This window comes from Ictidomys tridecemlineatus, chromosome 5 (genome assembly GCF_052094955.1).
Source record: "Ictidomys tridecemlineatus isolate mIctTri1 chromosome 5, mIctTri1.hap1, whole genome shotgun sequence".
NCBI classification, from domain to species: domain Eukaryota; kingdom Metazoa; phylum Chordata; class Mammalia; order Rodentia; family Sciuridae; genus Ictidomys; species Ictidomys tridecemlineatus.
The window spans coordinates 149,230,295-149,243,661 of NC_135481.1; the positions used below are offsets into that span (position 1 = coordinate 149,230,295).

General features: G+C 46.0%; 1 protein-coding gene across 4 annotated transcripts in view; it reads right to left on the minus strand.

The window, feature by feature from the left end:
* The window catches only part of Pcsk6 (proprotein convertase subtilisin/kexin type 6), a 185,759-nt gene that overhangs the window by 3,344 nt on the left and 169,048 nt on the right, over positions 1–13,367 (minus strand). For all 4 annotated transcript variants that reach the window (XM_078051270.1, XM_078051269.1, XM_078051268.1 and 1 more), the window contains 3 exons: positions 12,908–12,995; positions 8,798–8,901; positions 2,850–2,979 (listed from right to left, as the gene is read on the minus strand). In XM_078051270.1, the coding sequence (XP_077907396.1) occupies positions 2,850–2,979; positions 8,798–8,901; positions 12,908–12,995 (322 nt within the window). The remainder of the gene's footprint in view (positions 1–2,849; positions 2,980–8,797; positions 8,902–12,907; positions 12,996–13,367) is intronic.

The window sequence follows — 13,367 nt, forward strand, 5'->3', positions numbered from 1 at the left end:
TGTGGCTCCCAGAGCTGGATGGGCATGTGCTTCCTCTACAGGCTGCCAGCTGCAGTGGCTATAGGCTTGGGGTTGGGGCCAGATTTTTCCCAGGGAGGTGACAAACCTGATTCCAGAGCTCACAGGAGGGCTGCTGCTGCCCATAGGCGGACTGCCCTTGGCTGCCATGCCTACGTACCTCAAAGAGGTGGGAGTGCCCTTCCAATTCCTTCTCCTCCTAGGACAGTCCTAGCTCAGTGTGGCCCAGAGCTGGACCCACAGATATTACTAATGCAGAGTCCTATGATCTCAGGGACAGTCTGTATACTATAGTTGAGGTCACATTTACCAGTTTTACAGGAACACATGTTTTCACTTACATATGGTCTGTGGTTGCTTTTGTGCTCTGGTGGCAGAGCTGAGTAGCTGTGACAGAGGTGGTATGGCCCCCAAAGTCTAAGGTACCTACCACCTGATACTTTCTTTTTTCAGTGCTGGGATTGAAGCCAGGGCTGCTTTACCACTGAGATACATCCCCAGCCTTTTTATTTTAAAAGTTTTAATCTTGAAACAGGGTCTCACTAAGTTGCCAAGGCTGGCCTCAAACCTGCAATCCTGCCTCTGTCTCTCCATAACCGAGATTCTATCCAAACCTTCAATGAAACAAGAGCTTGAGTCTGCATGTTTTCTCTCCAGGGCCATGTATACACCCACACCATACCTGTTGCTTTTTCTAGCTCCTGGTGACTAGGTCCATAATGCTCCTGGCTGATGCCCACCTCATTCACTTCCAGAGAAGCAGGGAACAGACCCCATGAGCGGATCTCAGAGCAAATGAGAAAGGCATGTGGGGCAAGAGCCTGGCTCTGCCAATGTATGGGCCTGCTTAGGACTGCTGACTTCCATGTACAGCCCCCTGGACAGGCCAGTGTTTTGTCCTAGCTGCCTTGTCCTACCCACAAAGATGGCCAGAGAAACATTCTGGGACCTGGAGGAAGACTGTGGCTCTCTAGAAGCTGATGCTGTCCACATTGGGAGAGACCTACAGAACTAAGTGGACCAAGACCCTTCTTCCTGGGGAGGAGTCCACCCTGATAGGTTCTTCAGGGCCAGAGGACTCTGAAAGATGAAAGTTCCCCCACCCCACCTCCAGGTACTGGGGATTGAACCCAGGGGCACTCTACCACTGAGCTATCATCACCAGTCCTTTTTCATTTTTTTATTTTGAGACAGTCTTACTGACTTGCTGAGAGTCTCATTAAATTGCCCAGGTTGGCCTTGAATTTGCAATTCTCCTGCCTCAACCTCCTGAGTTGATGGATTACAGGTGTTCAGTATTGCCCTGGCTTGAAAGATGGAAATTCTGTGAAGAGCCAGCACTTTATCACTTGGTGGCTCTGCAGGGCTCTTCCTGGGGTGTCTGTCCTAGACACCTAGTGTGTCAACCCCAGCACTGGACTCCCCTTGGGGTAAACAGCTTCTCCTCAAATAAGAAACTCCTGATCCTTCATGTATAAGGAGGGGCGTACAGTGGCTGCCCGCCTCCTGCCTCCTCCATGGCCTCTGGGCACCACACAATGGGTCTGCCTGCCACAGGTGTGGGCATAGCATTCCCTGGAATCCAAGATATTTGACAAATTAAAGTGATTATCACTTTTTAGTTCCAAGTTCTCCCCAGATGCCGTTCTTACTTTAATTATCTGCAAGCCAGCTGTCTGGGGAAATTGAAAGGTTTGCTTCAGACAACTGTGCTCAGGGCCCTGAATAGGACTCAGCAAGGCTGGAAGAAATGTGGCGACTTTCCCATTTCAAACCAACTCCGAAGAGGGGCTGGACTGTGCACAGACATGGGACCCCTACCAGAGCCTCTTGAGGGTTACATAAGTGTAAGGACTTGGTGATCTCATTGGCTTACTATACAGTTGTGTATTTTTAAGGGATTAGGTGACAACCCACAGCAGTTCTCAGAATTGCCTGGGAGACAGGCCTCATTATGGGGGGCACCTACCAAAGCCTATGTGTTGCCCACTGATCATGATTGTCCCAGGCCTCTCTGGCTATGAGTCTGTTTCAGACAGAGGGTACCACCCCTTCCCTCATAGCCCACCCCACTGTCACATCACTATTATCACCTTCAGCTCCTGCCTGCTGTTCTCTCCCCAAATATAACAGGCTGCCCTGCCTTGCTGCTGGGTCTGGGTTTATGATGTTCCAATATGAGGCAATCTTCAGCAAGACAAGAGGAGACCAAAGCACATGGCTTCTCCCTTAAGGACCAGTAACACAGCCAAATTTTCATTACCACACAAGGAAGGTGGACTCTGTGTGTGTGTGTGTGTGTGTGTGTGTGTGTGTGTGTGTGTATACACAGGAGTAAATGGAGAATGAGGGGGTTAAATATATGTGCATTCACTACAGAAGAAATGGAGTTAGAATGACGAGATGGTCAGGGTCCTTAGAATGTTTTTAAAAGCTCCAAATGTGGTTTCCAGTGTGAGGCCATCCAGTATAGTCTGCTACTTGGATATGAGTACCATGAGACAGGCACCTTGTTCTTCTGTTTCTTGTCCCATCCCAGCTGCTACCCAGGGCCTGGTGCATAGCAGGTGTTCATTGAATAAGTATGCATTAAATAAACAAAGGCACAAAGGTTACCGACCAGCTTGTGATCTTGGCAATCACTAACTGTGGTCATTGCTTCCTCGGTAAATGGGTTCCTATCTGCCCACTGCACCTATAGTAGCAGGTGATGTTGCACGTCCCTTCTCTAGGCCCCAGAAAAGGCGCCATAACACCGGGCCCTCTGGCCACTCCTCTGTTGGACACAGCACTCTACCATTCCCCCGTGGTGTGAGCTTGGAAGACTGTACCTTCGACACACTTTGTGGGGCAAGCCAGGCATCTCCTCTGGGTAGAAGCCCTCACCACAAGCTGGCACACATTTCCAGTCTTGGAAGTGGAAGTTTTTTGCACAGTGAATACATTCTTCTCTGCTGGGCCCTGAGAGGTACAGGAAAGGAAGCAGATGTCAGGGACTACTTGCTGAAGGTCCCATCCTAGGCTTGTTCCAGTGCCCTGCCCTATGAGGTTTATGGTAATGTTTTAGATGTCCCAGGCCAGCCACACAGTTGGCATTTACCTGTTGCTCGCTGAGGACTGTGCTGTGCTCACTAACTTTTAGGTGGGCATTGCCATTCCCCTTTCACAGATGGGGTCATTGGACACACGATCTGACCTCAGTAGGGAACATGCCTTCCTATGGCCCATACTATGATGAGTGGCCCTGATTCCAAACACTTCTTTCCCTGCCAGGCTTAGTTAGGCCTCACTTCTGCTAAGGCCAGTGCTGTGACACCCATCAGCCACTGTGGCCAAACCAGGATGTGCTGCAACTAAAATAGTGCCCACTGGATTTCAAAGTCCTACTGTTAAAAAAGAATGCAACATAGTTCATTTTTAAAAATATTGATACACGTTGAAATGATAGTTTTAGATACATTAGGTTAAAGAAGATACATTGCTAAAATTATTTTCATTTGTTTCTTTTCACTGTTTTAAGATATGGATACTGTAGCTCAGTGGCACAGCTTGCCTTGCACCTGTGAGGTGCTGGGTTCGATCCTCAGCACCACATAAAAATGAATAAATAAAATACAGGTATTGTGTCCATCTACGAGGGTGGGGGGAGGTGTTTACTGAGACATTTAAAATTGCACCTGTGGCTGGTATTTGTAGCCTATATCATAGTCTCACTGGATTACCAGGGCATTTTCAGTAAGAAAAAAAAATGAGTAGGGGCTTATGGGGTGGGGAGGCGTGGCCTGAAGAGACACCACTTCTGAGCTAAGGATCAAAAATTATGGAGGAAACCCTGCAGCTTGGCCCAGAGTCAGTGGAATTGTTGCCCTCGGTCAGATGCTGTATTATAGGGACTAGACAAATATCCCCAAGGACTACTTGACAAGGGACCTTAGACAGAGGCAAGGAGGTGGCCACTGCCTGGTGGTTTAAGGCTGAGAACGGGAAGGAAATCATCTCAGATGTTGCTATGTTTTGCATATGGTTTGAGAGTGTCCCCAAATGTCATGTGTTGGGATCTTGGTCTTCAGTGTGGCAGTGTTGGGAAGTGGGACCTTTAAGAGGTGGGGCCTAGTAATTATTTCTGGTCCCTCCTCTCTCTCTGGCTTTCTGTCTTGCCATGCAATCCCTTCCTCTCAAGGGCTCCTGCCATCATGACGCCATCTTCCATGAGATCCTCACCAGAGCTGAGCTGATGCTGGCACTATGCTTTTAGACTCTAGAACGGTAAGTTAAATTAACCTGTTTTCCTTATAAGCATGCCACATCAGTTATTTTGTTCTAGTTACAGAAAACAGGCTAATCCACTTATTATGGTAAACTTTTTTATCCCAATTTAATATGATTTTGGTCTTAGACTGTGGATTGAAAGCTAACACAGTGATAGTAACTCTTCTTGTAATAACTGGACTAAGCTGAGGCTTCTCTGCTGCATCAAAGGAAAATTCTTTGCAGAAGTTCCAGAGCCCTGGGGGCTCAAGGATCTGGGCCTACTCTATATCTTAGAACCCCCTAGGAAGAAATTATGAGCTCTTCCAGGCTAAGCTCATCCTTAGATAATCAGGAAGAATAAAACCCAGAGGGCACAGGATTTTGAGTGGGAACTAGAAGCAGGATCCTCTGGGGGTAATGGGGACTCTATAATGGTCCAGAGTCTCCACATGGGGTCCTTTTCCCCCTGTGATTGTGATTGAAGACTGTCCAAGGTACAGTAGGGATTCAGTCAGGTTTATGTTGTTCTCAACGGGAAGCTGGTCTCTAGCTTTGACCAACCAACCTCCCTATACTTTATCTCTAGGGAGCATCTGCAGGTCAAGGTGGTGGGCTCTGTGTACTTGGAAGGGCCTTCGTTCTGTGTTGGGACTCAGAGGATGTTCAGTGCCCACCACTGCCTCTCCCTTCCTGCCTTACTGGCTTAATTCTGTCACCCCCACTGTTCTTCCTCCAATACTACAATCTTTACTTAATGCCTGAGGAGCCTCTGTGTTGGCAAAGGAAGCTTGTTCTTATTCGTAGTCCCTTTGATGCTCAATTTATTTACTTTTTGGTGGTGCTGTGGATCAAACCCAGGGGTTTGTGCATGCTAAGCATGCACTCTACCACTGAGCTACACCTCAAGTCTAATGTTCAAATTTTTAAATGTAAAATTTGATTATGGGCTGGGGTGTAGCCAAGTGGCACAGCAATTTCCCAGCATGTGTGAGGCCCTGGGTTCTGTTCCTTGCACCATTAAAAAAAAAAAAAAAAAGAGTTGATACACATTTAGTTGGGGAATATGAAAAACTCTGGAGGTGGATGGTGGTATTGGTTGTAAAACAGTGAACATACTTAATGCTACTGAACTATACATCAAAAATTGGTCAAGATGGGTGGCGGAGATACTGAGCAGGTGGACAATGGGCATCAGACACAGTTAGCGAAGGGGAGTAGTTCTAATGCTGTACAGCTCAGTAGGGCAACTAAAGTCTACCACAATTATACATTTCCAAATAACTAGAAAAGAGTTTGAGAGTCCCCAACACATAGAAATGATGATATTTGAGGAGATAAAAATGCTGATTACTCTGATTTGGTCACAAATAAGTACAAATATTATATACTTATGAAAATATAAAAAACTGGTCAAGATGGTAAATTTTGTGTTATGTATATTGTACCGCAATAAAAAAAAAGCTGATTGAACACACATTTTCTAAGCAAATGGTTTTTTCACAACTACTAAAAATGACTTTTATAACTCAGTCAAAGTCTCTCAAGGATTCCATTAAGTCACAAGTCTTTATAGGCTTTGAACGCTTTAGAGGCACCCATGATCATAACGATAATAGTGAAATGGGTTGCGCTTTCGCTAACCCATTATGCTGCCTCATTCATGGACCCCAGCGCAAAATGAATGCAGAGCCCTTGTTCAGAAAGCAAGAGCAGTGTGCCATTACAGGAACTAAGACAGGAAACAATCTCTTTTCTCTGAAATCTCTCTACTGAGCTGTCATGGTGTTTTTATTTGCTATTTCATTTGCTAGGCCAAGGATGCTCATGGTGATGACTGACCCTCACAGGTCCCTGGGGCACTGTTCCTCATCCAGACCGGTAGGTGCCTAGATGTGTGTGTGTCCACTGGCTGCCAGTTGCTGACCAATGTCCCAGTTAGGTAAGTGGAGCCAGGTTGGTGCCACAGGTCCACTACATCAACCCATGGTGGACACACTGATCCCCAAGGGAATCACAAGCTCCACGCCAGGATGCACTGGGCACCTGCACTGAAGATGGGAACGAAGCTCATTCCCGTGAAGTCACCTGTTGAGTGTGCTGGGGGTACAAGGTGAAGACAGGTGATATTATGCTCTACTTGGATGCCACCAGGTACTCAAAACTGACCCTGACCTTTCCCATGACTGTGTCCAGCACATTGTGTCGGTGGTAGACAACAGCAGTCACTGTGCAAGAGTTGGGAGAGGAAGGTCAGGCAGGCCCATGGCTCTAGGGGGCAGGGAGTGGGCAGCTGAGAACAGATGCTTCTAATGACACCCACACCTGATGGGGAGCAAGAAGCTTCCAGGTGACCATAAGTGGGGGGGAGGGAGAATTCTGTAGCTGCCTGGGGTTGCACCTGTTCCTAGGAGGTTAGAACCAAGGCAAAAAAAAAAAAAAAAAAAAAAAAAAAAAGAAAGAACCAAGGCAGAGGAAATGGGGAAGTATGGAGAATCCTAGCTCCCAAGAGCTTTAGACTTGCATACTGTTGAATTAAGTGCCTGAAGTGATAGAGAAGACAAGGGATTGAGATGAGAAAACCTACAAGTGGTTCAATATAGCTCATCAAGAGGTCTGGGGACATGGAGAAAGAGAAGTGAATTGAATTATTGAATCAAAAGTGTTATAAACTTCACGCCTGAATGTTACGAATCAAGGGACTCTGACATTTAAATAAGCATCATGAGTGATGCTTCTTAATTGACCTGGACTAAACAATGAGCCAAGAAACAAAAAATAAAAAGATAAAGATGACAGATGAAAAGATGAGAGGGCAACATGCTAGAAGAGCTGCTGGGCTGACCACAGGTGAAACTCTTCCAGATGCTGAGCTTGGTTCCTTCTGGGGTTGTTCCAGGAGGGTATGGAGGTGGCTTAGGGTCAGCCCCAACCATCACTTGTGGATGCTGGCCCTGACCACATCCTTGGTTACTCTGGCATGTCCACTCCTGAACAGTCCAGGTGCAGCTACAAAGGGCTAGGCTGGCCACACTGGGGAGGGCGGTCTGCCCCATCCTGTAGCATTTCTGATGAATGGTGTCATGGCAACTGATTTAGCAGACACCTAATTCTTAAATTTTTAGGCTATGAAAACTCACTTATATGAGTTTCTCAGAATACACCAAAGTGCTGGGGGAAGGAGGAAAGACAAAGAGGAGAAAACTTCATCTGAAATATATCTGAGCCCACAAACTCATGGTGTGCTTCAAGTTACTTGTGCAGATAACGGCAAAATTAAACTCGATAAAATGAATGCAATCTCCACGATATTCTGCATAAAAACTGTGTCTGGAGACATCTGTGCTATAATCTTTGTGGGGAATTACAATACATGTAAAATTGTTTATAGTAGTCTTTTCCTCTTTGAATAAAATGCTCAAAATAAGTGAACACAGGTACAAAGAATTAAGGTTTTGTTTTGAAACATCCCCATCCCTATTCCCACCTGGATCCATTTCAGCTTCTCTAGGAGGCTTCTGAATCTTTATGGTGTTAAATTTTTAGTGCAATAATGCAGCAAAAGCCAAGCTCCAAGGCAAGATGGCTCATGAGCAGTTCAGTAATTTTTATCCCTTGCCTGAAAGCATCCACTGCCTGGATGCATTTCTTTTCTCTCTTTTCCTTTCCTTTCCCCCCTCCCTCCCCTCATATTTCATTCCTCTCCCCTCCCCTTTCCTTCTGCTCCCCTTCCTTTTCCTTTCCTTTCCTTTCCTCTCCTTCTTGGGATTGAACCCAGGGACACTTTATTACTGAGCTCCATCCCCAGTCCTTTTTTTTTTTTTTTTTTTAAAAAAAAAACCTTTTATTTTAAGACAGGGTTTTACTAAGTTTCTCAGAGTCTTGATAAGTTGCTGAGGCTTCACCTCAAACTTGTGATCCTCCTGCCTCAGCCTCCTGAGTTGCTGAGATTATACATACGCACCTATAATTATTGGCCTGGCTGAGTTTCTAATGCTGGGAAACCCAAGCTGCTCAGTGGGCCTTTGCATTTTTTATTGCTTTTTGTTTTCTAACTTGAAAATTGTGGAGTAATGTACATAACATACAATTCACCATCATCTTAATCATTTTAAATGTTCAGTTCAGTGGTATTAAGTACATTCACATTTGTTGTGCAACCATCACTTACATCCTTTTCTAGAACTTTTCCATCTTCCTAAATTCATTAAACAATAACTCTTCATTTACTTCCTCTCATCCATGGGAGCCTTTGTGTTTTATTTTGTTTTGCCTTCCTGTTTTTACATTCTTTTTTTTTTCTTGCAGTACTAGGAATTTTCTCTAGGGCTTTGCACATGCTAGGCAAGTGCTCCATCACTGAGCTACATCCCAGTCCCTTGCCTTTGTTTTTTAAATGCTCCAATAAATGCATATGCCCATGATGTTCTAGATTTGCTTTCTAGGTTTCAAGGTAGCTAGCCTAATCCTCTCAGTAATCCTGACTGCAACTGTCCAAGGAAACTAAGGCCTCTGCAGGCCCTGAGCTCACCCACGCAGGTTCGGCAGGTATGATGGCATTCTCCACATCTGATCAACTCAGAATCAAAGTAGGTGCCTGGCTCACAGTCTGGAAGACAGCTGCCCCGTGCAAGGCTGTTGAAAAGAAAAAGAGGCTGGTTTCCACATCTGTTCCAAAATTCTAATGAAATTATAATTTGCCTTCAAACATCTTTCACAGGAGGAAATGAAAGTGGTTGAAGCACAAGGCTTTGTGTCTCTGAAGGCTCCCAGCTAATGAAAGCTAGCAAAGCTCTCCTGAAGCTAGCTAGAGGTAGGCTGTGCCTTGGTCCTGGCACAGGAGGCCCAGGCCTCAGGCTCTTTCCTGTGCCAGCTTCTCTTTCACTACTGATTCTCAAAGGAAAACTGGAGTGTATGGGGTTACCACTGGTGGCATGCTGGCTCAGCTGCATGGTCTGAGTCCCCCTTGAAGTGTCAGATTTGCAGTGTATCAGGGGGGTGTCTGCCACAAGGCTGACCCTCAGCCCTGAATCTGCCCCTGCTTCTCTGGGCTTGAAACCTTCCTGACTTCACCATGAACTTGAAATAAGATCCCCTCCTGGGACCTGGCAGCTCTGCTTGATGTGGCTCCTGCTTCCTCTTTCACCCCATCAGTGCCTGCCCTTCCCTCACTCCAGCCAGGCAGCCCAGCCAGGCATCACAGGGACACAAACTGAGCTAGACCACCCACACTGGGTCTGGCTCCACCACTTCCCGGCGTGTAACCCCAGGCAGGCCAGCTAACCTCTCTGCACCTCCGTTTCCTCCTGTTAATTGGTTCCTACAGTATAACGTGCTTGGAGGACTCACTGAGCAAATATATGTAACTGTTTGGCGTCTGGCACACGGCAAAGTACATAAATATCACCCACTATGATTTCTTTAGCTCCTGAGATTGTACTTGTCTGATACATGCATTTTAAATGGGTTTGCCACAAAACATTATTGAACAAACTCTCCGGGCTGCATCTGTCAGATCTAGAGACTCCTGCTATGATATTGTGATTTAAAATTAGAAATATTTATTTGGTCTTCATCCTGTTACATAGCTCCTAAAACCCTTGGAATCAATAAAATAATAAGTATTTTTTTGTGCATGATAATGAGACGACAGGTGGATGGGGGATCCTAAGTAGCCTCAGGATGGGGGCTGGTTGCCAGGTGAACCAACCATACGATTAGAGGACTGGGATTTTTAGCCCACCACCACAACCTCAGAGGAGGGGAGAGGGGCTGAATGTTGAATTAATTATCAGTGGTCAATGATAATAACTCATGATCCCATACTGAAGCCTCCAGAAAAACTCCAACAGAGTTCAAAAGAAGCTTCTAGGTTGGTGAATGAGAACACCTGCTGGAGGCTGGCACACCCCAACTCCACCGGGATAGAAGCTCTTGCACTCTTGCCCCTTTCAGACCTCATCCTATGCGTCACTTCATCTGGCTGTTCATACATTTCCTTTGTAACATCCTTTACAATAAATGGGTAAATGTAAACAAAGTGTTTCCCAGAGTCCCGTGAAATTAACAAATTAACCAAACCCAAGGAGGTCAGGGGAACTCCAATTTATAGCTAGGTGGACAGAAGTATGGCCACAACCTGGGACTTTTGACTGTCATCTGAAGTGGGGGCAGTCTTGGGGACTGAGCCCTTAACCTGTGGGAGCTGACCTACCTGCAGATAGACAGTGTCAGAATTGAGACAGATTATAGGACACTCAATTGGTGTCCTCTGGAGAATTCTTGTGTGTATGGGAAAAAACCCACACTTTTTGGTGACCAAGGGTAAGCGTGTTGAACTGAGTACGTGAGAGTGGGAAAAACACTTTGATTTTTCTGATTCTTCACATCTACGTTTAGTAGAAGGTTCTGTAGGTTCTCTATTCCAGTAACAGCAGTGGCAGACACCCACCCAGGGCTCTTGCTCATCATGGGGCCAAGGCCGCTACGTGAGGCAGTTAAATCATGTCTTTAATAACTGACGTTCCCCTGAGATTATCCCCCTAAAAAGATGGATGGCCAGGAGGCAGCAGCTCGGCTGCTCTCTCACGGCTTCAATGTGACAGCAATGATTTGAAGTCACAGCTTAAGTGGATATTGGGCAATAAAAAGAAGCTTTCTGTGGATTATGGCTGATGATGTTTCCAGAGTCTTCGAGCTTCTCTGAAAGCTTATCACTGCTGGAACCCCGGCTCCTGCTTTCTGCTACTGCTGGACAGACACTTTCTCCCAGAACACCATTCCTGAGCCTAGTACCTAGCTTCCCCCCGACCCCCGACAAAGAAATAGGTTCTCTAGGACCCCCCAGCACTTCACAGGGAAATGGGTTCCAGGGAGTTGGATCCACAAAGCCTTTCCTCCTTGACACCCTCAATTAGCAGCCTGGGGAGAAGGATTCTGCCAGTGGGGCCTCGGACATCATAGCTGGCCTCTCTTAGGCCCTTGGTCATGGCCACCAGTGGAATGTCTCCTTTCTCTTCTAGCTTTTTTCCTTTGGGGAGTCTCCTTTCTGGACCAGTTCACCCTTTTACTTCTAATCCTGCCTAGTCCAACCAATAAGTTTAAATAACCGTAGGTGTGACGTGTCACTTTGGGGGAGGGGTCTTGTTTTCCCTCCTCTCCCCAGGCTCCCAGGTTCTTGGCACTGTCTTCTCCCCAGGACTCATCTAAAAGAATGGCATAGGCTGAGGCCAACGTAGAGCCTCCTGGGGAAACCGGAACCTCCCTGTCTATAAAGTGTGAAGAAGAGTATCATAGGTTGCTGCAAAGATCAAATGGGGTGACATTGGGGTGAACACCTGGATAAGAGCTGATGCTTAGTGTTTTCCTCCTTCATTCCTTAACCCCTTCCCCAATTCATCTCTGTGGTGAATTCCAGTCCCAGTAGCATTGGAAGGAAGGGAAACTGGACTAGGAAAGTAGGCTGTCGCCTCACAGGGCCTCACTGTACAAATGCTGCTCCTTGTCTGGATTGGCAGTGTCTCCCTCACTTGAAAGCCTACTGGAAACAGTCTCAGGCTTCCCCCAGAGCAGCTGTATCAAAATCCGCATTTAGACATGAACCTTGGTGATTCTTGTGCCCTTCATGGGAAAGAAGCACTGATCTCTCCAACCCCATCCCTTCTTTCTTTCCAATGCAGACCACAGTGCTAACACTCCCTCTAGTACAGAAGTGTCCACAGCATAATTTCAACAGAATGCTTTCTGAGTTTCTAGACAGTTTCTAGATAGTTATGTACATTTGATTGCCCTAAATGTAATTTGGTTGCATTAAATGGGCTAACGAACAATTCCAAACATAAAAAAAAAAAAATCACGAACTCTGCATTTCTTTAACGAAGGATGAGTGTGTGTGTGTGTGATAAGCTTTCAGAGAAGCTCGAAACTCATACATATGTAGTGGATGAACATAATACCTTCAATTCATTTTTTTTTAAATGTGGTAGTGAGGATCACACCCAGTGCCTCACATGTGTTAGGCAAGCAATCTACCACTGAACTGCAATACCAGCCCCTCTGCATTGTGTTTTTAAAGAAATGGGTGCTGAACTTCAAAGGGCCGAGCATGGTCGAGCAGGGAAGACTGGGAATCTACAGAGCATCCTCAGGGAGCAATTTCTCCTACTAGGATGAAGATGCCAGAAAATGGGGTGCATGGGGGGAGGGGAGAAACAACAATGATGGAAAAGAGGAAGGATGTATGAGCTATGGCAACCCACCCCTGGGCTGGGCCTAGAGGGGAACTGGAGTAGGAACAATTAATGGTGCAAGGAAGGCAATGATGTGAGCTTCCCTCAAAGACTCACCTTCCAGTGGTCAGCCCTACTTTATGGTCAGCCCCACTGTTACTTTGAACAACTCTCCAAATGTTGCAAAAAAAATGTAGATTAGACCTGTCTTCACATTTCCCTCTTAAACAACCAGTTCCTAAGTGGACACATGATTTTCAGAGACTGGGAATATTTACTCTGAGAGGCTTCGGGCTTCTGACATTTTAACTTTCAAGAAAAGATGCAAAAACTTGGTGAATCAATGACAGAAACTAAATGCAGCTTCAACAGGTTGTCATTCTTCACGTTTTTTTTAAAGCGCGGAGGGTTACCTGAATCCTTCCTTACAGACAGTACATTTCTCAGGTTCATCCACACACTTTTTACAGCTTGGATGGCATTTAAGGCAGTTTTTCTGACCTGGAGAAAAACAGCAAGATGAGGAAAACAGAAGGGGCAGGTTAGAGGAAATCAAATCTGGAAAAGGAGCCTCCAACATTTCACAGCAGGTGCGGGAGGGCGGCTCTTCCCCAGTGTTTATCTCCAGAAAGGATCCAATAATAATGAAACACCCAGAGGCCAGGTAGAGACCCTGTGCTCAGGTGTGGAGAGTGTCACTGGTGAGTGTCTTACCACTCTTTTCTGGGATATGTCAAAGTCCTTAAATAACTACCATATTTTGAAGGTGGTTCTTTGTTCAGAGGAAGCATGGTTTGGTTCTGCTTATTGCAACAGGGATGGAAGCCAATTCCTGGCTGAGTAGAGTTTAATCGGGTGCAAATCTTTATAAAC